We start from the raw sequence: 24,782 nt of genomic DNA, 5'->3' as shown, positions 1-24,782 counted from the left end.
GGGTGCGCCTTCGACAATGAACATTCACAGTCACTTTTCTGTATTTTTACACCTACTTGATTATTAATAATCCTCTAGGACACAGTAGCTGGCTGCCAGCTACTTGTCTGGCCGCACAAAAGTGATGAGCACGCCACTTTCGGCATTTATACAGGAATCTCATTAATACTGAGAATAGAAAGGGAAAAACAGGGTAAGACAGAAGTTAAAACAACAAAACATAAAACAACTGGTTTCTGTATTTTTAACACACCTGCCTATTTACTCATAAAAACCTTCAAATAAATACTAATTTAGTGCATATTAAAGTTTAGCGGACCTATGTGCATAATTCTAGAAGTGAAGCTGATCAACTCTGAGGAGCACATAAAGAGGGACCAGGTGAGAATTTCACAATAATGCAAGAAGGCTCTCTGTGAATTCAGTATATTTTAAAATGATCATTCTCATTGTTTCTAATTTTATATTATCACGTCACTCTTACATTCAGACAAGCAAAGACTAAAAAGGTGAGTTTTTTCTGATATCAGGCTCCTTTTAGGTCTTTCATGATCAAACTTACCTGTCACTTTTTTTATACAAAAGTTGGTGCTCTGACACACACAACAGCCGGTAAACGGTAACTGTCCCTTTTTAGAGACCTACACAGCTGACAGAGGCGTAATTTACAGGTTTAATAGCCAGGAGACTTTGTCTCGTGTCCCACAGGCACCCTTTGTTTTCCACTTTCCTTGCTTTTTGTTGTGGTTAATTACAGAATAATGCTGACATAAATGGAAAAAATATGCAATTAACTTTTGGTTTTCAAAATAATAGATATTTTTCAGGGTAACAAGTTAAAATGATTTGATTTTGTTGTTATTCTTCCTCGTGGATCATAGAAGGAACGGTGTGAACAGGTTTTAGACTGGGATTTGGCAGGTGGGGGTACATTAACAGTCTGTACAGACTGTGATCAGCTGTTCTGTGATGCTACACCCAAGCTCAATGCTCTTTGTGGATATAACCAACTGAATTCAACAAGATATAAGCAGATGTTACAGAAGCTATATGGCTGATTTCCAGCCCGTAGAGACGAGTGAGCTCGTGCAGCAGTCTGGAGCCATCTTTCATTTTGTATATTTTGCTATGAAAACGGGAAATAGGTGTAGAGATTTACTGAAATGTGTGTAAACCTACACGGCAACACAGTGTAATAGGAAAACAGTTTTTAAAATGTTAACAAGCGTTAACAAGTTTTTTTTAATGCAGGTGTGTTTTTACTGCATTGGCAGTGTGTTAGGGACTATTGTCAAGCTGAAAAATGAAGCTGTTGCCAATCAGACACTTTCCAGGTGGTACTGCATGGTCAAGTTACAAGGATTGGACTGAAAAAGAGTGAAAAAGTAGCTAAAGACCAACTTTGGAAGACCTTCAGAAATACTACAGATCAATCACTCAAAACAATATAAAAAAATCACAAAAAAGTTTGGCTTGTTGGAAAAGATCAAGAAATGAAGGGTGGCTCAAAATTTTGCACAAGACTGTATAAACTGTAGAGTTCAGAGACTGAATCTAATCAGCTTAAATACAGCTTGACGTCTGCTACCCTTAATGTAACCAGTCCAACATAGTGCATCACTGCAAGCTTTACCACAATACCACAAACTAACATGTGTAGCGTGCGCTAAACAGTTTCCATGCAACCACTGAATAACAAAAAAATAGTAGAACTTCTTCTGCAAGAAACTTCTATTTTTTTAATGAAAACAAAATTCAGCAGCACATGATTAATACATCCAGTATCTCAGTATTTAAATCTGGTACGGTCTCCATCAATCATGCAGGATTTACATTTCCCATTTATAAACTTTCACTTGCTGAGCAGTCCTCATTTCTGAAAATAATCTTGTATCTTACTCTTCCTTCCTCTCTTTCTTATATGCTTTTCCTTCCTTCAGTGTTGCACATTAATTTTTTCTCTCTCTCTAGGAAGTAAAGCATCGCTGTCTTTAGCGTACAGACACATTGCTGTGTGGAAAACTGCACAAAAACAGTTTATCGGCTGATATTTGTTGAGCTGTTTGAAAAGTCGCAAGCTCCATTAATGCTCACGGCTCTGCTTCTTCTGCCACTAGTGAGATTCTTTGATACTGCGACCACAATCTTGCCTCTCCACTATGAAGGCATCACAGGGATAACACAAACCATGACCTTTACGTGTAAGCGGTCCTGAGATGCCATTAATTTCATGCACTAGGTTGCTTATTAGCTATAATTAACCATGATTTGAAGGGATTCCCATTTTAAACCCTGCATAATACAGATGTGGGCATCTATAAGCACTGAGCCTGTTAAGTCATTAGTTGGCACGCAGTTTGAACACACTGTCTCTGTAACGACAGACGACTGACTATGTAAAACCTTTTTTGCTTCCACTCACCTGTTAGATTCAGAAACTAAAAACTAGAGTCAGGAAAAGGTCACAATTTAAAATTGGTCTCTTCACACCCCGCTTACTGACAAAAGATGAGCTAGTAGTGACCATACTCACCACAACTGATATAATCCAGCGTGTCGGGGCAGACGCTTAAGGACAGGTTGTGTAAACAAACCACACTAGCGGTTTTGACAAACGGGCACTAATTGCCCCAGGGGTGAGGATGAGATGTTTCGCATCACTTATAGATTAGTCAGATTTTGAAATCCCTGGACTTTAAGGGCTGAAATGGTTTTTCTTCCCGTGTTTAAATCTTTCTACACAGTCGAACCACGTCACATGTAAATCTGAGTTTAAGCATTAAACCCACAGGCGACAATACTAGGCAACACTTCTAAAGCTCGTCCTTTGTGCTTCTGGTTTCTCTGTCCTGTCTTGTTAGTGCACAACACCAGAGGAGTTGCTGTTAGGCTGCTTCCTGAGACTACAGCACTGTGTGTGTGCCAGAGACAATTATGTAAACCACATAAGAACAAGTGGCTCTCACTGTAATTTTATCAGATTTTGTGAGGCAGTTCTTCTTATTTGGCTGCGAATTCAGTAAATAACTACCGAGGGGCAGCAAGCTGAGGTTTGAAGGTCTGATTCACTCACCACTTTTCTCCAGATAATATCTAGCCTCCATGAGCATGCGTCCCTGCGGCTTCAGCTCCAACTGAGAGAAAAAGAAACGAAGAACAAAGGGAGACAGAAACACACAAAAAGAGATATTTTAGGAAAGAAATTCATGAGAAAATGACAAAATGAAAAGGGAAGGATGTGAATTCAGGAGGATGATGCATATACGTCATGCTCCTTAGAGGCAGTGACAGATGCAGACAGTCTGGCAACAACACACACGCATAAAGAACAGGCTGAAGGAGCGTATTTGATTAGTTTGGTTTAAGAGATCATGCCGTGAAATGTTGTGTAGTGCCACTCACAACCGAGTCTGTCCAGGAAGTGATCTCTTGCTCTCTCTAACAAAAAAAAACTCAGCAGATTTCACCGAATGACCTGCATCTAATTAAAAGAACAGCTTAGCCCAAATCCATGGCCCCAAAACAATCAGCAAATCTTATGTTGGACAGTTTCTTGGAGGAACTATTTTCTTTCTAGTTAACTACAGAAGTACAAGACGTAGGGGCGCATCTACCCGTGAAAAAAAGCATCATGCTTGTGACAGCTGTGACGAGATGAAGACATTAATGAAGTCCTGCCTCGGCTGAGCTGTAATGTTAGTTCTTCACGCTTCCTTTGGTTGGCAGATGTAGTACTCAGCTAAACAAAAGAGTCTATTTGGATACAAGCCTGCGGGAAAATCAAGCAGCAACCTTGGGGAAAAAAGACACACGTATGTAAAAAGAACAAAAACAAAAAAACCCACCTAAGCGGTCCCTCTAATGGCCACTTGAGGCTCACTCCAAAAGTGAGCCAGTCTCCATATCATCTATTGATGGTTTCTTTCTTTATAAAAACTGCACAGATGGTGACTTCTTTTTTATAACTCAGTCATTTGGATGCTGTTAAATCTTAAACTTTGGGGTGCAGCATCTTTGAATGACAGGTGCGTGTCAACAGCATGGTGTTGCGTCCCAGGCCACACCTCAGCGAATTCAGGTTGATGCAATTGGGGAAATGAAATAAAACTATCTCACAAATAACATGGCTCCAGCAAGGTTTTGTTTGGTGAAAAATTATAATTCATATTAATCCCACTTAAGCGTCAATTACATGACCTCTCAGCAACCAAGTAGTGAAAAATTCAACAAGTTGTTGTGAGAGTTTGGCTGCTGTTGCTAGGTAAAATTGGTCACAGCAAGGTACATTTTGTGTTTATATTGGCCACTAGTAGATTGCAGCAGTGCCCAAAGTTTGGTGGCTTCTCTGTAAACTGTTGCTAAACTTTGAAGAGTGTGATGCAAACCAGAAACTGAGACCATTCACGTTCAAAGTAAAGCCTGCACCCCTTTGAACCATGTTGGTTTTTGCAATATGAAACAACTTTTACTTTGAAGGTGAACAGTCTTCATTTGGGTTTTTTTCAGGTTTCTCTACTACTCAGTGATTAGTTAGCAAGTGTTTGCAGACAAGTTGGTGTCGTCCATGCAGACTATGGATGACTGTGCCAGTCTGCTAGCAACTGAAACCCAAGGAGACTCTTTTCAACTGATTTCACCAAAAACATCAACTTCCAACAACCACATGCAAACTGGTCAGGAAACACACATTTTTTCCTAACAACTGGAGGCTGCCCCTGAGTAGGTTACTGAATTGTCTCTAGGCCTGTGTGGCCAAGGGATGGGCAAGTTTATGGATACAGTTTGCTAACCAAGCTAGCTGTGTTAGTTGATAATATAGCACTTTCTCCTCTTGGTCAAGTATAGATGCTTCTGGCTTAACCACCCCCCCCCCCCCCCCCCAAAAAAAAAAAAAAACAAAACAAAAAAAACAACAACAAAAAACAACTCACCTATGACCCAAACACAAAGCTAACAAAAAGCAGCATTCAGGAACCAACGGATAATGTGATGGTGGATTATATCAGTCATATATCTATATATAGTCTACAGTAGAAACCTGTAAACATTTCCCAAGAGATTAAACCTGTTAATGTTTTCCATAAAAGAAGCTGGATTTTGCTGCATGATAAGGGTTTATTTCTTATAATGATACCATTGTGATGTAGCCTTCTTTTCTCATATTGAGAGCAGTTATGATGCCAATAATTATGTCACAATTATAATATGATCCAGAAAGGTTAATAAAAATGTAATAATATCTGTGGTAATTAGTTAAAAACACTGAAGTTGTGCTGGGTGTTGATTGTAAGACGATCTGTGTTTCATATCATAAGAAAATAACGGTTGTAATAAAACAGAAATAAAAGGATTTTCTTGTTTGGCTTTCTGTTTAGACATGATATAAAATAATCTAAATGAGTTACCATGAAAATATGGGACAACTTTGTTCTCAGTACGTTGAAACGGTCACAGCAGGAGAAGCACAGATGTTGCTTGTTGATGGTGTTGTGTGCACTGGCTCATTGACTTTGCTTACTAGGACGTGGATTAGAGCCATCATTAAAGTAATTAATTTAACCGAGGCTTCTTTTGCTATGATCTAAAAGCCGTTAGTGTTTTGGTTTCAGTGCATATGATGATGCTTATTACAAAAAAACCTCTTATTTTTTTAATAATTTAAAGGAGGATTACCCCTTTAAACGCATCTGCACATCTGGATTTCTTTTTGCTTGCGTAACTAAACAGCTGGTCTGTCACTTCAAACAAGCGCACGCATCAATCCATCCTGATGCACTAACCCAAATCTCCAGCTTGCCGTTCTCCTTTTTGCACCGTGTTGCCAGCGAGTCCAGAGCTACCGTGGCCTCAGACTTGAGCTCGGCTGTCCGGTCTTTTACCATCACATGCATGATGCGCCCGCGGTGGACGTGGGCATCGAATGTGGTGCTCCAGGGCGGATACATGGTGGGCTTCTTCTGCTTGTACACTTGACCCTTCTCTGTAACGAAAAAAAAAGAAATAAAGTCCACTTCTTTATAGGTAGGACATGAGATAAAATTGACTCTTATTTCATTGCACAGAAGTCTTTTTGACAGCAGAAATCACTTCATAGTCCACACCACAGAGCTCCAGTGTTGTCAAGAAACTATTAAAGAAACAGATACATGAAGCACACTTCTACACACACTCCTAAGGATATTTCGACTCTATCCTCCACGCACTGTCCTGCTTCCAGAAATACTGACTACATTTACTCTTGTTTGAGCAGATAAAAAGCAAACAGCGCTCAGCTGTTGGTGTATTGCTCAGCTTCATTTTCAAAATGAAAAATTAGTTATTTGTAGATTTTGCAAACACCTACATTTTCAATTGGAATAAGTGGCTGCATGTTTCTGAGAATGAGAATAAGAAAGGTGGAAAGCATTAGGTAGATGTCTGCCAGGTGACAGACTGTATTTTTATCCATTTGCTCATGATGTGACATTTGATCAACATTTACTTTTAAAATATTGTGTGGCATACAGTTTTCCAAAGTCTGGCTTTTATCCAAAAGAGTACCACAAGCAAACAAACTCCTAAACATCCAGAACTGAGTTAGCATTATTTGCTATGAATTGCTTACAACATCACAATGAATTTTTTTTATTTTTTTTTTTAGCTAGAAGACTGAAATACAGCCTCTGGTTATTACATGTTTTACATGATTTGTTCTGCAGCCTCTTATGAAGTACCCCACTCATTATCTTTGAAGCTAGTTGGTGAAGTCCCACAAAATGTGGTTGCTAACAAGTGGCTAAATGGTTCTGATGAAGTTGTTGGGAAAATTTACTGTTACGTAGGTGAACATGGGAACTTTGCAGGGGTGGTGTTTTTGTTTACAGCCCACTGTTAGTGTTTTGCTTCTTGCAATTGCATTCATGCTTCAAAAAACATAAAAGAGACACCTGTTCATCGAGGCTATCTTGCTCAAATCTCATTAGCTTTTAGCCAAGGAAGTGGGGTGATGCTAACTTCCAGTTTGACCTACAAAATAAAAGTCATGCCTGCAGCACTTTAGAACATCTGCTGGGAATGATGACATTGCGTGTCAGGGACAGGTTAACCTGTCTTTTGCTACCTACACTTCGACCACTAGAGAAAATGTCATCACAAAATCACAAGCTCTGGAGATTTTGTCCCATAACAAATTTGAAAATACCACAAAGAAAAGAAAACACTGCTGTTTTTGACTGTTTTAACCATTACAGACACTGAAAAAGGAAATTAATAAGTTAATCTTAAGTTGTCTGGACAATTAAAACTCTTGTATTTGTCAGTGTAGAGAGATTTAACTACATATTTTATTCCCGAGATATTTAATTATAAGAAAAAGTGCAATTTAAACATTACATCTCAGTTTACAAAAAGAGGTGCTTTGAGCTTGAATTGGAAAAAAATAAATGTCTAACATTACAGAAAAAAACTCATCAAAAGCTCATTGCACATTCTGCCCTTTAATTATAAAATGTAAAATTCTAGTTAATTGACAGAAATTCTTTTTTTAAAAACTTTGGGCCCACTGCGAAAAATCACAAGTTTCTACAGTAGACAGTGAAAAAACAAAAAATGTTATTTATTTGTTTATGTATCAAGCTGCTCTTTAAAGCCAGATTCATGACCGTCTTTGATCCCATGTGCTTGTTAGTGCTGTTAGACATTGCACTATGTTTGAATATTTGACCACCCAGCAAGCAGATTATATCATCATTCAGAGGGCCCGGTGGCGCCAGTGTCCGGCAGCCTCGCCTCTGTCAGTGCGCCCCAGGGCGGCTGTGGCTACACTGTAGCTTGCCATCACCAGTGTGTGAATGTGTGTGTGAATGGGTGGATGACTGAATGTAGTGTGAAGCGCTTTGGGGTCCTTAGGACCAAGTAAAGCGCTATACAAATACAGACTATCTACCATTCACTCTGAATGTTGACAGATTTTCAATTGCATCATATGGCTGGGAGGGAAAGAAAGCCTTTGTAATTCACATCTGCTGATTTTTCTCTGCAATAACATCTCATACATCCACTTACATAAGAGCCACATGCTATCCTGCTGCTTCAACAATAAAGCCCTCTAAGCTTTTTACTCCCAAAGTGAGCCGCTGCCTTCTCCATCTCATCGGCTCATTGCCTTTCTGTCCATCGCCTTTGCCAGCTGCTGTCAGAGCTGATTAAAGCACAAAGAGAGGAAAATGTGTGTTTGTCTCCCCAGACGCACAGGATTTATCAGACGGTGTCTTTTTTATTTTAAAGGTTTCCTTGCAGCATTAAGCAAAGAGCATGGTGATGTTTTGGCTCCATGCAGTTGTCAGTCTGTGTTCTTTGAAAAAGCACAAAGTGCTATTTAGAGTTTGTGCTCTCATGTCTTCGCTCTTTTGAAGGGGCTTACATTTCCCTCTCTGTATATACTGTCGGTAAAAACGCACAGAAACACTGAATGGGACAATGAGAAAGAAATCCATCCAATAAAGCAAATCTGTCTGCTGTGTTTGAGCTTCAGATCCCTGGCTCATCAGGTTTGCCTCATTTGAATAAAATTCTAAAGTGGAATTCACTAAAAATGATTCGCTGTTTGAACGACCTGTTGAGTTTTCACGAATACATGTCTCGCTGTCAGCGTAGTTTGTGAAAAGCAAAACCAACAATGAGCTGATTTAACTAACCAGTACTGTCTGTGCTTCCAAGAACTGATATCTATGCCACAGAGTCCTATTGTTGTCCAGGCCTTTTGAAAACACATCAGTGACATGAGAAATTCTCCTTGATTACCATAATCACAGACTGTATATAAAAAATGGACGTAGCCACTGCATCTTGCTTCCAGTGATCTTAGGACCTACCCTTGTCGTACCCTTGTTGTGTTCAGCAAGACTTAAAAGCAGCGATTGAGACCATACATAGTTCATATAAGAATTAAATAAGGGCTTAAATCAAGAGAGCCAAAGGATTTTTCTGATAGTCTTGTCCTGGCAACCACCTAATGATTAAGTTTTTTTTTTTTTTTTTAAATTGATGTGACTTAGCGCTAATTAGCATGTATGCACATCTCTGCAGTATACTGATACAACTGTACAGTCTATATATGTGCCTTGTTAATTAGACTGGAGAGCATGGGACACCATCCTCCAATCTGAAAAGTTTGGTGAACCATGCTGGTTTTGGAGCAGAAGTAAGCGCAGTTCAAATGCTCTGCCAACCATCTTTCATATACAGTCTATGGTATTTACCGTTCTGCTTTGGTGCGGAGTGCGGAGAGACACATGACTGGATTTCTCATATTGTTTTTACATGTACAGAACATGCTGGCCTTATTTTGAAAGTAAGGATTTTACTTAGTGCAGATACACATTTTATATCTGTGTCTGTATAAATATAAATGCTACTGATAATATATTTTAACTTTTCCAGACTAAATTACACAAGAAATCTAAAAGTGGAATCATTGGAAGCCTTATAAACTTCATTATACAGGAACAGACACGAGTTATTTGGCACAGCCATGCATACCATCATGATAACGCTACTTTTGAAAAAACAGCACTGTAAGAACAGAAAATCATGCGGCTTTAAAGTGTTGCACTTGTGGACGACTTGCTGTGCTTGGCAGAGTCGAAAACGGAGAAACCTAAAGAGAGCCTGAACACACTCGACTAAAGGCGACTTCAGTCACTGTTATTTGAAGATGAAATAAGTCACAGTGAGCCAAAAGGGGCCTGATGGGAGCTATCTACTGTTTTTTTATTTTTTCTAATCAGCTCTTCATTTCACGCTGCCAGCGAGCATATGCTCCTCATAAACACTGGAACACTGTTTAACGTAATAAACGGCTTTTCCCTTTTTAAGGGTACTCTTTGTGATGAAGTAGTGGATGTCTTCACTTCATGTGAGTATTTCAGTTTAAGCACATCATAAGATCAATGACGCGTCCACTCTTTGCTTCTTCACAATGTTATGACTCATGCATTAAAAATATATACTTTTAATCCAAAGTAAAGTGAAACGAAACTAAATTACATTTAGTTCCCCGGTGAAAGTGTAAGTGAAACACACACACAGAGTGTCGCTCTGCTACCCTGTAGGACGAGCGTTGCGGTTACATTGAAGAGGAAAAGAAACATAAGGACCCTCCTCTTTCCTCTCAGTCACACACTGTGTTTAACTTTATCCTGCACTCATACTCAGCAGTGGTTAAACTTAGCCAGATGCAGAACTAAGATTTCTGCTGTGAGGCTATATCACGCTGGGAAGTTTCCCACAGTTGTGACACTGGATGTGAATCAACAACCCAAAAGAGAGCTTAAAGGGCATACTGGGCTTACAGTATAAGCCCATTAACATTTCTATTATTTAAAAATGTTGTTGAGTCCTTGAACATTCCTGCTATATGAGCCATCCAATACCTCAGATTCTGCAGACGTAGCCGGAAAGACTTGCTGGAACTGTATGTCAGCGTCCTTCAAAGTGAAAGTAAACATAGCTGATTCACTATGAAAACAGTTACAGATAATCAGTGAAGCGTTCTACGCTGTAACCTACTACCACAGTCACAGTCGACATTTTCTGTTCCCAACACACACTGTTGTTGCTTCACTGAAAACTTCCTGAGCATCACTTCCTGTGCTGCATGGAAAACCTTTCTTTCTTTCTTTTTTCTGGTAAAAACCCAGTGAGCATAGTGTGGGTTTTTATGGCAACCCTGTCTACAGAAGGGCTGCGATCCTGTGAAATATTAAATAATATTTAATAATAAACTTAGTGAGAATGAGTGATCTACAAGATGTTTCAATTCTAAAGGGGTCAGTCCATCGCAAATCAACGTGGGCCTTCAACATGACCGTCTCAGATTTGCATTTAAAAAAGTCTGCAGATGTTTAATGACTGCAAATATGTTGCACAACATATATTAAAAACAAAAAGGTTTGTCAACCCACTTTTACCCCTTTGATTAACATGTGCGAACATGAATTTAAAAACAAACAAACAAATATTTTCCCTGATTTTTGTTCCCATCCAAATGAACCAAGATCTGTAATTTGGGACAGATATATTCAAAAATGTCAGTCTATGCTAATGTGAGATGGAATGACCCATATGTGAGCTAGAATAATACAAAGACGACATATAAAAAGAAATGTCATCCTTACGATTTGAATGTGAGCAACATACAGACCAGAAAAGTCACGTAACGCTTGACTTTCCTCATCAGGTTAGGATTTAGTTGCATATAAGCAGGCAATTTATTTATATAGCGCTTTCAGAACAACTCCCAGATGAACACACAGTGTTGTACACTTGACATGCCAGAAATGATACATTGAATAAGTTAAAAAAAATAAAATAAAGATAAAAAATTTTAAAAAATAAGATGATAATTAAAATGACATTTAAAATAATAAAATCAGCACAAATAGCAAAAAATAAAATAGTATAAAATGATCATTAGAATTACATGTAAAACAATAAAATGAGCACATTAGATTTAAAACAATAAAATCAGGGTCATACTGTGTCATATGTCAAGGAGTAAAAATGGATTTTAAGACTTGTTTTAAAAGTGGACAGTGAAGGGGCCTCTCTAATGCGCAGGGGCAGATTGTTCCAGAGATTAGGAGCAGCAATAGAGAAGGCCCTGTCCCCTCTGAGCTTTCTCTTGGACCTGGGTACCTCCAGGAGCAGCTTGTCAGCTGACCTGAGAGACCTGGGGGGTGAGTAAAGATGCAGAAGCTCAGAGAGGTAAGTTGGGGCAAGACCGTTTAAACATTTAAAAACAAACATGAGAATTTTAAAATGAACTCTAAGATATACAGGCAGCCAATGGAGTGAAGCGAGGATGGGAGTTGTGTGTTCTCTTTTACGAAAAAAGATACCAGAGAGGTAATTAAGAGTCTTTAAGAAGGAAAAAAGTGAATGTTTAAAAAAACTGAGAATTTCATTATATATGGTAAATATATAAACAGCATGACCATGTAGTGGAAATGACTGCTTGGGCTCAGGAGCTCTTTATTTTTAACTCTGCCACACAAACAAATTAAACTACAACAAGATCCTGAAATTCCAGATCACTTTCTCTGGACACGAGCTCGTTAAGGATGGACTGAGGCGACTGGAAAAACCTTTCTTGTCATCAGACTGATTAGAAATTTGAATTCATGAAAATCACAGATATCTGTTTCTTCAGAGCTGAAGGCTTGTTCAGTTAAAAAGTCCGTGTCAGTGAGGATAAAGAGGAGTATAGTTGCTTGAGGCATGGGTAACATTTAGTTCTTAACATTTGTGAAGGCAGCGCTAATGATGAACCATCAACACACGCTGCCATCGTGACACCATTTGTTTCCCGAGGAGATTCAGTAAGATGGTGCCAAATCACATTTTGCATCAGTCTGCACAGCAGCATGTAAAAGAGTCCCGGTGTAAGCTGGTGGGCCCGCAGCTCACACCTCAAAAACATTTCACCAGTTTTTGAAACTAAAAAAATAGCCAAAGCGAGGCTGCTGATCATCTTAAAACCTACACCAAGCTTATAACACTGTCGGCACTGCAACGACTGCTCTCCCTAGGCCTCAAACACTTACACTCAGAGTGTTGCTGTTAAAAGTGGTGAGCAACATTGCACAATGGTAACCAAGCCCATGTTCCCACGGTAGCTGAAGCAAAATGAGGATAGCTTTTTAATAAAATTAACATTTCTAGCTTTTGACAAGCTGTCTTTATGGTATTTCTGCAAAATTCAAAGTTAAAATGAGTTGAAAATAATTAGATTCTGTTCCAAACTTGTTTTTGTGGAAACATGCACAGAGATTATTACTGAAGTTGATTCCTATATATAAATATCTAATATTTCAAAAAGTTAAAAAAGAAAGGATTAAGTCAACCACATGTAAAGATAATGTCTTCAAACTGTTTGTTTGTTAGAAATCTAAAGCGAACAGTTTTACAATCATACGTGTCAAAGAAAAGAAACAAAGTCACATTTGTGAACATAAAAGCAGTCAATGTTTGGTGTTTTTCTGGATCAATAGCTAAATTACTGAATCAATTCTGAGCTTGTGTGGCTACGAAATCCCCCCCAAACAAACAAAGATGATGCAATCGCCAAAACCAAAACATAATTACACATGCCAAAATGTTCCACCTCACTGTGTAATTTAACCCTCTGAAGTTTAAGCTGTCATCGATGAGGACTTTAATCCTAACCGTAACCCTAAATCCAACCCTGTGCTATCAGATTATGTCATTTTTGTCCTTTTTTAAAGTTGCTCTTCCAATTTTGGCCATCAAGGGGCAGAAAAAGGGTTTGGGGTGGTCACCAGCGACCACTTAGACCTCAGTGGGTTACAGTCAGGGTCTTGTGGATCCACAATTCCAGTGTCTGTAACCACTGTTCAATTAAATGCTCAACTTTCACTTGATTGAATGGACTCAAATTAAAATGATTATTATTTATAGTCACTAACCTGTGTCAACGGCCTCCTTCATATAAACAGCACAGTATGGGTTCAGCACCTCCTCATGATAAGCCAGACCCGGATCAATCTCAAAGTGGGAAAATCCGATCCGCAGGAAAGGCGACATGTCTGCAGACTTTTACCGTCTGACCGCTGCTCAAATATCCAAACAGCCTCCACAGATGCGCTCCGGATGAAGTCCTCTTAGTTTGAATAGATGAGAAATAGATGAGATTTGTGAGCTTTGAGAGCTCGTGCACTGGTGTGAACCACCTCTCCTCCACTGCAGCATGCACCGACTGCCCCTCTTCCTCCACAGGAAAGATGGGCTAGCAGAGGGGAGGAGGCAGGGAGTTTTTTCTTTCCACCCCTGACACTTTAAAGAACCTGTAAAAAGGAAGAGAGAGAGACACAGACATTTCATCACCCGTGACGCCGTAACCACAAGCTCTTTCCCTGCAAACATGTAACTTTTATCTGCTCCAGCTGGCTGTTACAGCAAGTTTTAAAATCAAATCAACAACAGAACTTCTTCTCGTACACTCTCCCCCTGATAAAATGTCTCAAACCACACATTTAATGAGAGGACAGGAACGCATCTGCCATGCTTTGCAGAGTTTCACACATAAAGCACTGCGAGCAATGAAAAAAAAGCAGCCTGCTGAACCTAACTGCACCTAAAAAAAACCCAACCTCTCATAACTTTAGGGCTTGTAAACAAATAATCTCTTTGCTTTGTGCGATCAGCCATGCTAATAATCACAGTAACACACCTATAAATCACTTCCTCTGCGACCGCTGCAGTGTCTTCGACTCGGTCAAGGCCGATGTGACATTTGAGGCCTGCTGAAGAGCTCTGTGTGTGTGTTTGTGTGTGTGTGTTTGTGTGTCAATGTCAGTCCCAGTGGTGGAGAGAAGACAGGGACTATTAATAGAGCTGAAATACTAAACGCAGATGTGGACTATATGACAGCATGCGCCTGAGTCTGCAATATTCATCATCATTCTTTACTGTAAAGCTTACTGTGCTTAAGTAGCGTCATGTGAACTTGTGTACACTGCGTCAGCGTAGTTCAACATCTTAACAAAGAGAATTTTTTAACTTTTTAGCTCCCAAAGTAAAGCACGAGGTGTTTCATGCAGAATTAGAATTTGAGTTGAACATATCGAACTAGCTAACGGAAGCTTAGCCCGGTGGGCCAAAATCAGCCCGGTGATGACATTGGACAGATTTAGAAATGTGAACCAGTATAAATTTTGAACTTTTAATTGACATTTTCATACTTCACCCGAAAAGTTAACTGAGACATAAAAAATTAAATACCAGCATTAAAATAACAAAAACATTGTATTTTATAACAGTCTGTGAACAGTCATAACTTTTTCTGTAATTTAACAGGTTTATCATGCAGTTTCACAGGTCCGGTCACTGAAGATCAGAATAAATTCCTGCTATGTATGATGTAGGACAGTAATGACAACATGGAAGAGATGGCACATCCATTCCTGTTGGGTCCTTTTAACTCAACAAATCAAAAAAATGTTTGATTTCTAATCAACCGTGTATCATATAATTATCATTCAGCTCGACAGTAAGGCATTTTTGCATCTTTCAGCTTATCGCATTGTTTTAAGAGGCAACTTTTGTCCAATGTTTTGTACTTTGGTCACATCTGCTGATCGCTTTCAGCACAGTCCTTAAATACCACACTGGACTACAAACTTAACACCTGACCGGCATCATCAGGTGGAGGATTCAAAAACTGTACATAAAACCAGCTGAAAGCGTGAGGGCTTTCTCTGTTTGGTTGCTGTGTTTGACCCGCCCCTCCCCCAGTGTCAGCGGATAGCTGTAATGAATGCAGTTTTAGTTTTAAACCAAGGTGGGCATCCTTCACGTCTCTAGTGCTAGGCTATAAATAAAATAGACGTGAAAGTCAACACAAAAGAATGAAAGCTTTTTAATAGTGCATGTTTGAGGTATGTTTGATACAATGCTACTCTATGCGAACACAGTTTAATGGCATGCAGCTACCTTGGCTCATACCACATGCTAATCCAAGCCATGTTAACTTGCCTTTTGAGTAAGTGGCTGTTGTCGCAAATACACTCTTCCAAACTCCAGGTACTCCCAGTGTGAAGCCCCCTCCGTCAGTGCCCCCCATTGTGCATTTTTGTAAAAATACTCCCATTGCAAAATATTAAAAAAGCAGCCAGTTTCTGGGAAAATCTACCCCCCCAAAGTCTGTGCATTATAAAAGTATAATGCTGAAGCTAAAGATATATATTCCCCAGACAGTTCGAACTAAAAGGAGAATAAACATTAGGCTTATCATCATGGAGGGAAACAAAAATATAAATTTGTTATGCACAAAATGTCAAACTATTTGGCAGCTCAGAAGCCACAATTACAGTATTTCATGAGCCATTTCTTAAAAAAAACAAAACAACAACAAAAAACAAAACTGATTTACCAGGTACTAAAATACTGCACACTTTTAGTAAACCAGGTATAACTTTACTCTCGGAAATGTTGTGGCCTCTTTGAACTTGCTTGGTTTGTTCACATTACGTTAGTTTGAGTGGCTGTATAGATTCCATTACCAATACCATTAAATTTCCATTTAAACCACTGAACTAGTCAGCGTGGTATCACACAGGGTGAAGAAACCCAGCAGTTATTCCACATGTTAATCCCTGACAGCTTTCTCTATCACACATACAGCAGTTTCTGAATCATAGACCATTGGGTAGAAATGATCTAACCACTTACTTTTTTGAGCTGTTACTACATAAATTTCGATTTCTTTCATCCTTTTTGAGAATAATCTTCATTTTACTTGAAGTTGCCATTTTTTCCCGAACTCTTACATACTGAGAACTATAATACTGATAATGCTAAGCATGTGAAACTAGGACACAGTTATACTTGTGTTTTTAATACGTTTATGAAAACTTTATAAACTCTCAATTTGAATAAGCCTGAAAGATGTGAAGGTTAGACTTCACTTTTTACTTTAATGTAGCATGTTTTGATAAGTAGTTACGTCCCTATACACACAGTAACATTCGGCGCTTCGTCTGTATATCCTTGGCCCTGATGTTAGTATCACAAGTGCATGCCAGCACTTACGTTCACACACTCCCACACAAGACTAACATCACAGATTCAAACTTTTGAAATATGCAGAGCAGCAGCCCTCCCTCGCAGTTTTTCGTGTAGGTTGAACCTGTTGTAAAAGGCTGCGTTCAAGCAGGAGGAGTTACACTTCCGGTGCTCTGTTACATCAGTGCAACCACACTTCCTGTTTCTGAGCGGTTTAATTTTTTGTTTTTGAAGCCTGACAGGTGGGGCTGTAGCAAATTTGAGATTGAAAAACAAAATCAGACCCAAAACCCTGCTGCTCTAAATTTTTCAAAAAGGCGGGAGGAGGATAGAGAAAGCGACGCGAAGCTCAAAGTTTTCTTTGCGATGGGTTTGGAAGATTTAGGTTAGAAACTATATGTAGATTATCATATAAATGTGAAATGTAAAGCTTTAACCTGACTGCATCAAAGCAAGCTGTACACTGATCTTGGAACATCTGCATTAAACCTACAGTTGCGAGAAGTTTTCTATTAGACCACATAAAATAAAATGTGGTCTGAGTACTGATCGTTATTGGTGTTGCAGTAACAGTCAAACACACAAACACGTAATAACTGAATAATATGTGAACATAATGTAATAACTTTAGCTGGAAAAAGTACGTGAACGTCTGAATTTAGTAATGTCTAGAACCTTTTTTTTTAATCAGACGTTTCCTGTAGCTGATTATGAGGCTTAGGCAACAATGATGACACATTTCTGGACCACTCCCTTTTATGTGACTGGTTTAGTTCAGCAACACTAAACCTCTCCTGCCAACGACATTTTTTTTTAAATTCATTGCTCTCCTAATGATTGAAACCCATCCAGGCCCTGAGGTAGGAAAGCAGCTGAAACCATGTTGCTCCCTCCGCCTTGCTTCACAGTTGAGCTGAGGTTATGTTATGTGCCTGCAGAGTCCCTTTTACTTTCAGTTTTTTTCCTCCAGGGATTTTCTGTCCACAGAAAAGTGTCCTAGAAGTGTTGTGAAATATCCAGGTGGTCTTTTAAAACTATAGGATGTTATCTAGCCACAGAAATGTCTCCAGGTGTTGTGGTGCTACTCTTGTCTTTGTGATCCTTCTCTTCTGAGGTCCAGTGAAAGTTGTTGTGACTGAGGACTGGTTCGAACTCCTTTAAAGTGCAGACAGTCAGTAAATTACAGGGAGGGGCACCTGTATAACCTCCACTTTTTACTCCCACTGTTGTTTTTGTCAAGGTAATTAGCAGCAGAGGTTCACTTGGTTTTTCCAGGCACGACTGTGAAAGATTGCTGGATGGGTTTATCACTACCACTCATGGAGGTACAAAGAAGGTCAAAACTGTTTTGTTTTTTTTTACTATTGGGGTGGTCAGATTGAGTTTGTATATAACTGTAACTTCAATGAACATCGGATAATATTCCAGTTCCAGTTCCAAAGGTTTTATGATGTTGTCTCAGAACTGTACAAATGAAAAGCCTTTGTTGTAATGAGCTGATACTGTATGGTGGTGTCATGGCAATGCATCATTTAGAAAGCAGCTGTCATACAACAAAAGCACTCCCTTAACTTTTGAGAAATTACAGCCATTCGTATACAAGGTCACTTATTTCCAGGTGCTTAAATGTAAGTGAACAGATTAAAAATAAATAAAATCGCAATTTTTAATATTTGCCAATAACACTCTGCAGGGAATGGTGGCCTTTAGTCTATCACCACAGAACGAGTTTCCTCCTTTGTGGTGCTTTCTGGGTCTTCCTGTCTAATGGCCCAATTATGCTCTCCCTTTCGTGGGTTTTGCGTGCCAATTTTGGCGTGACATCATCTGTTGAAGGACACGGTCTTTGTGGCGTTGGTCGTGCACCTCTCGATTCTCGTAACCACGGCCACCGCAGCTGGATTGAAGATGTGAGTGTACGCTCATGATGGTTTTTACTGTCATTTTAATTATGTCCCAGTACAGAAGCTCAGAGACATACAGGTATACAGAGGGAGGTGTTGGAACAGTTTGCAAACTTTAGAGTTTGTCCAAAAAACAAACTCAAAGTCTTGGCTTCCGGTTTTCACTTCTTCTCCTCCTATATCAGCGCTGATTGGGGATATTGTCTGAGTGGCGACATCTATCGTTGAGGACAATACTGGGGCGGCTTCCTGCGTGTAACGGCGGGTATAAATACAACTGTGAAATGCGGTTACTGGCCTTTAGCCTTGTCTTCAGTGAAATGCAGCCCAGCTGGGTTGAGAACAAATGACTGATATTGGCCTGAATCACACAGGTCTAGAAACCGGTTGGCAACCACTGGTTGCTAGGTAAACATGGCTATTACCCGACCAGTTGGCGAGGTGATGGCAGTCAATTTGAAATTGACTGTTAAATCCACAGTCGAGTAGGTCTAGAGAGTTGTCAGTGACTCCCTGCCAACCACAGGTTATTTTCTGAGTGGCTGCTGCAGGCTGCCAGCAAACTGGCTAGCTGAAATCGGTTTTCGTGAAGTTTACACAGCTGTACCAAAAACCTCGGTGCAATTACAAGAATGTTTTTGGTGCAGCGCACTCTTTGTGACCAATTTCACCAGCAACCACAATGGCAAAGGCATTTTTACCCAGCGACCAGGTGATTGTCAGGGGGTCACTGAGCAGTCTCCAGGCCCGTGTGAGTGGACACTGCAGAAAAGCTCCTGGGTTGGTTCGACACTAATTCAGCAGGCTGCTCCTGTCTCCTGTCATCATCAATAACACTTGTGACCAATGCCTTTGGAAGGTATGCGTGTTCATGCCATCACGCTCTTTCCGCTGTGCTTTCCAGAGGATATCGTTTCAGATCATAAAGTGTTGCTTCCAGCTAAATAAGAATGCCGTTCGGATAAAGATCGGGCTTATTCCAGAGTAGTGGTCGGCTCTTGTTTTCTTCCCTGTGGAAACGATCCTGAGATCATCCACCCTTGCTGTCTCTGTGGTCTTCTAGTCTTTATTTGTGTTGCCAAGCACAAAATATTTTTTAAAAAATCCCAATAAAATGTATTTTTAATTTTATCAAAAAATTTTTTTTCTACTTGTAAAGTTGAAGCTCCACCTCTGATGGTGGAAGTAGGGATGGTTTTGCTTTTGCAGCCTGTTTCACTTGCATTACCGGCTCCATTGACCCCATGTTATGGTGTAAATACAGGTCATATTTTACTTGCTTAATTTATAGAACCGATGAAAGTCCACACAGGCTGCTTTTAAATCAGATTTTTCTTTTACACATAAAAATAGGGGACTAAGTATAAAAATAACTGTAATTCATCAACAAAATGTATTATTTTTGTTAAAAGCTAAAGCCTGCTTTTAATAACACCTACCGTAAATAAGGTTTTTGCTAAGTTTTGTACTTCTTAACTTTATCTCTTGCTGGTTTTGATAGCTGTGAAAGTTATTTGTGAGGTGTTACTTCAGATTTGAAATGAGAGCCAAGTTGACTTGATCGGATTAAATTTACATATGCCACATTTCCAATTACTGGCCTGGTGATATGAGTCAGTCACCTACCAGCAAAATCTTCCAGGCAGTGCTGTACTGAAAATGCAAATTCAGGGTCGTATTAGACTGAAAAGAAGCATGTTAATAGGAAATGTAATTCTGCAACGGAATCACCCAGTAATCTATCTGTTTCTGCAACTGCAGGTGCAGCGAGCCAGTTGTTGTTGTTTTACTGATAAAAGAAGAGTGAAGGAACCCCCACCTGTAGTTTTTCTTTTTAAAGCACACTGATCTGCATGACGAGCGATAACAAGCAGCCGGGGAGCTCATTACAAACTTAAACCCATTCTTCAAACCAGAAGAGCAAACCTTGAACTCCAGTGCTGTGAAATTTATGGACAATGATGCAGAAATCATCGAATGTATTTCCTTTTGAGAAGAAAATTGCAGGAAAAAGTGGCAGCATTGAAAGAGTTGGAACGAACTGATGCTGTCGGTCAGTCAGAAAAAGGCTGATTTTAACAACCTCAAGGCTTCAAGCTTGAAGATGTTTGTGTTTCCTACACCTCTGTGGTGTGATGCTCATGAAACACTCACGTTATGGCTAAACCTAAGTGGATTTAAACAGGACTAACACAGGGGTCATTGTTGAAATAAGCTGCCCCAATCCCTTCGATTACTGCTTAGAACTATTTTCCCTCACATATAAGAACACAAACACACTTTTGTGTTTGTCTTCGAACAGAAGCCGTCAGATCTCTGTGATGCACTCGTGCAGCTTATGTTTATCTACTTCCAAACAACCAAAATACCAGAGGTGGGACCAAGTCATTGTTTTGCAAGTCTCAAGTAAGTCTCAAGTCTTTATCCTCAAGTCTCAAGTCAAGTCTCAAGTAATGTCAGGCAAGTCAGAGTCGAGTCTCAAGTCACGGGTGTAAAAGTCCGAGTCAAGTCACAAGTCTGAAACTTTGAATTTCAAGTCCTTTCGAGTCTTTAAAAAAAACAAACGAAAAAAGAATGTTGCAGTTATGCTAAATGTAAATATTAGACCATGTAATTTTAAAATCTGTGTTTTTCTCAACACATGACAAAATAGTGAACTTAGAAAATATACACAAATTGTGAAATTGCACCTCTTTAAAATGCAGCTCAATTAAACCTAGCTCCAAGAATAATTTTCACCGACAGTTCTGAGATACGCTGCATGTTATTCTTGGATGCGGTTGTAGGACCAGCTTTAAAATCGCATGACAAAAATATCATACACATTAAAAAAAACTGCATCACCAACGTAGCCTGGAAAACATTTGCTAGTTAGATGAAGTCAGCTATCTCATCGTAGCATATTTATATGCATATTTATAATCATACGGTTCTTGGAGTGAGTGCATACACTCATGAAGTTTAGTAACTTCCGGTCACTGCAACAAGCCCAGGTACAGTTTACCGACGGATGGGTGCAGGACCTTGAAATGCACCGTGTAGAACGAAAGACCATCGTACGTATCATAAGTTTACCAGTCTCACAAATCGTCTTCATAAATACACATTCGTTAACCGTTTATTAATATAACCTTTGAGCTCAACGGTAATTAATTAGTAGTGGAAATAATTTCTGGTAGCATCACAGAAATGTAGCAGTGACAATAATATTGTATGCTGTAATCGTACTGGGCAATTAGTGATACAAAAAACCTGTTTTATCCTGTGAATAAAAGTATGTGTTTTTGTCAATGTACCATAATAACAGAAGCGAAACGCAATATGGTGTCAGGACAATTTACTATTTATGCACAATAAATAAAGGAGCATAGCGTGACAATTTCTGTTCAGCGTCAGACTTGCTTGTAACCTATATCACCAATTATGTTAAGAAAAATGACGCATTAACTACAACAGCAGACTGACCTTCGTGTAAATGCTTGGAGCAGACTAACATGTGAGCTGGAGTGTTCTGGGACGTTATATTTGGTCTTTGAATGGCTGCGATCCAGGCCATCCGTCGCCTCTTTGTTACTTCGGAAACATGGCTCGAACAATTTCTCTTCAACGACGTAATCCGATAACAACCGATCTCTTTACCCGTCGGCTTCCCGTGGCTGTCATGCGACCGGCTATTGCAGTTAATAATACAACAGCTTCTTGACATTTTTGTGTTTCTTTTTATCGCTGTATAACTGATTTTAATTGAAAGCCTGCGTGCGCTAGTACCGCTTGCCACGAGTTCCCAGAATCCTTTGCGGTTCTACCCGTGAATGACGTCACATTTTCAATCTCCATATAATATGCATGTTAAATTTTATATTTGGGGTAAAATATCAAGTCTTTTCAAGTAAACCGGTTCAAGTCCAATTCAAGTCCCAGGTCATTGGTGTAAAAGTCCAAGTCAAGTCACAAGTCTTAGAACATTTTTTCAAGTCAAGTCTAAAGTCATAAAATTAATGACTCGAGTCTGACTCGAGTCCAAGTCATGTGACTTGGACTCGAGTCCACACCTCTGCAAAATACAGAATAAATAGACTTGACTTTATTGTGTTTTCTCATAGCGCACACTGCAATGTGTGCTGGCATCTGAGGTGCCACCACCCGTTGTTGCTCAAATGCCACCCCCCCCCCCCCCCCCCCCCCCCCCCCTTTAGCCCCTGTCCATCCTCAAACCCACTCATGGAGGTACAAAGAAGGTCAAGTGCGAGTGATCTGGTGCTGGAGACCTTTCAGAAAGCTTTCATGAGAGGGGACAAAGTCTAACGAGCCTCCCACCTGACCCTCTGTACCCAGCAACATCAAAGCACAGCGTGTGTTTGCTTTCTGAAGCAGCTAAAAGAGGAGGCTGGAGAGCTTTGTTGTTACTGACAGGTGTCCGTGTGTGGCAAAGGCCTTTCACCATACAGTAGCTGCTGCTTCGACACTCAAAGCATCCCTGAAGCGGTCACTCATTTAAAGGCACACACAAAGAGTTGACCCTCAGCAGCTAACGTCAGCTGCTTAGTTTGACACTGGGACTACAGTTCAAAACCTTTAAAGGTCAACCTACACTAATGCCTTCATTAGAGGCTAAACCAGCTAGCATGCAGACACAATATTGCACAGTGCTGGCCCACATTACAGACCAATACCAGCCTATTACAGACATAGTGGTGCAGGAGGAACTCTGGGAACTTTCTGCATAATATCATGGAAAAAATTGTGGCACTGTGAACTCAGCGCTGACAAAACTAAACTATAACACCATAATTGTTTAATTTCAATGTAACTCTATCAGACTGCATGAATATTTCTATTAAAAAATGGGCAGCTGAATAAGTATAAAATTTTTCCCCCAGCTTCTCAGTTTCAGACCCTAAAATCCAGCAGTATTGATCAGGTTCTTATGATTTACTGTGTAAATTGGCTCAAATGAATTCGCACTCAATCAGCTCCAGACAGTAAAATGCTGTGAGTGTATTTACCTTTACTTTATCACCTTTACTTGTGAGTTTGTTATTTATAGAATGATTTTGTTAGTTTTATGTCTTGAAAGATACCTATAAATAAATTATGCCTTATATTGTTGTACAGTATTATGGCCCAAACTACCTAAATGCAGAAGTAGGTAACCCCAGACCAGCTTCCTGTTTACACAGTAGTAATAATAATAATAATAATAATAATAATAATAATAATAATAATAACAATACAGTAGTTAATCCACAAGTAAATGCCTACATGTAAGTATTTTTAGTTTAGTATTTTTTTTGTGTATTTTTAGTGTATTTGTGTTCATACAAACGTATAGTTACTAAAGGTGTTAAGTGTGACTCACCCCCCCCCCCCCCCACGCACACCCACACACTTACACAACTTTATAATACTCTAAATACAGATGTTTTCGTGTCAGTGAATAAATGTAGATTATTTTCACCCGTTCTGTGTTTCTAAAAATGACATCACCACCTAATGGCAAACACGCGTTTCGCAAATTGCAAAGCAGCCGCTTAAAACCTAAAAAGTAGGGAGAAATGCTTTTCTCTAGTTATTGACTAAAGTTCAGAAACCTCGGGCTGGAAACCAAAGGAAAGTGTACTGACCTTAGAGACACAGCAATGCCCGCTGAAGTTTAGAGCTTGCAGCTGAAGCTGCTCTCCATCCGAGCGTTTGTAGACCGGAGGGAGCACAGTGGGCGCTTTTAAGCGTGATATCACGTGGCGTTCACGGACTGTAAGAATATTCACACTTCATGAAAGCGGTCTGAAGTGATCAATCAAATTTGATACAACAGCACAGATGACGTTTCAGTTTTTCTGTTTTACTGCCCATTTGAACTAATAAATAAATAGTTTTAAAGAGGTGGTCAAAATTAAAATACTATAACCAATTAAATGAAATGCATCATAACAAATACCTATCTAAGCACAACTCTGTCCTTCACTAGTTTTAGTCTCAGCTGATTTTCCAATTCGCTTAGAAATATTTATTTGCAGAAGTTACATTTCCGAGCAGACGGTGAATGCAACTACCCCAGCGCGCAGTACGAAGTGAAACTTATTGGTGAAACTACATAAAGAAAAACAACCTGACTTCAAGGCCACATTCAGAGATTTTTGATGGCAAAGTTTTATTTCTAATGTTTCCGAGGCAGCACTCAAATTAGCATATTTAATATCAAACCCAAATATCAGGGCTATTCGCCTGCTTTCCCTGTAAGTCAACAGAGAGACTACTCTAATACACATGTAGCTCATATGTTGTGGGTTTGTACAGCTGACTGCCTAATATACT

The 24,782-nt window shown here is 39.5% G+C and overlaps 1 protein-coding gene across 3 annotated transcripts in view; it reads right to left on the bottom strand.

Moving 5' to 3' along the window:
* Positions 1 to 24,172, bottom strand: part of prkcq (protein kinase C, theta) — a 38,837-nt gene extending 14,665 nt beyond the window's left edge. For 2 of the 3 annotated variants that reach the window (XM_085251665.1, XM_085251667.1), the window contains exons 1-4: positions 24,092 to 24,172; positions 13,467 to 13,844; positions 5,781 to 5,980; positions 3,074 to 3,134 (exon numbers count right to left, since the gene is read on the bottom strand). In XM_085251665.1, the coding sequence (XP_085107791.1) occupies positions 3,074 to 3,134; positions 5,781 to 5,980; positions 13,467 to 13,584 (379 nt within the window). In that variant the 5' untranslated portion in view covers positions 13,585 to 13,844; positions 24,092 to 24,172. Of the gene's footprint in view, positions 1 to 3,073; positions 3,135 to 5,780; positions 5,981 to 13,466; positions 13,845 to 14,230; positions 14,319 to 24,091 lie in introns of those variants that run through there. The other variant, XM_085251666.1, reaches the window with a different exon arrangement.
* Positions 24,173 to 24,782: the final 610 nt, after the last annotated feature.

This window comes from Mchenga conophoros, linkage group LG17 (genome assembly GCF_057382185.1).
Source record: "Mchenga conophoros isolate Kocher_MC1m ecotype Shallow Benthic linkage group LG17, M_conophoros_male_GT1.1, whole genome shotgun sequence".
NCBI lineage: Eukaryota > Metazoa > Chordata > Actinopteri > Cichliformes > Cichlidae > Mchenga > Mchenga conophoros.
The sequence above is the reverse complement of the archived record's forward strand: the minus strand, read 5'-3'. Positions and strand labels throughout refer to the sequence as shown.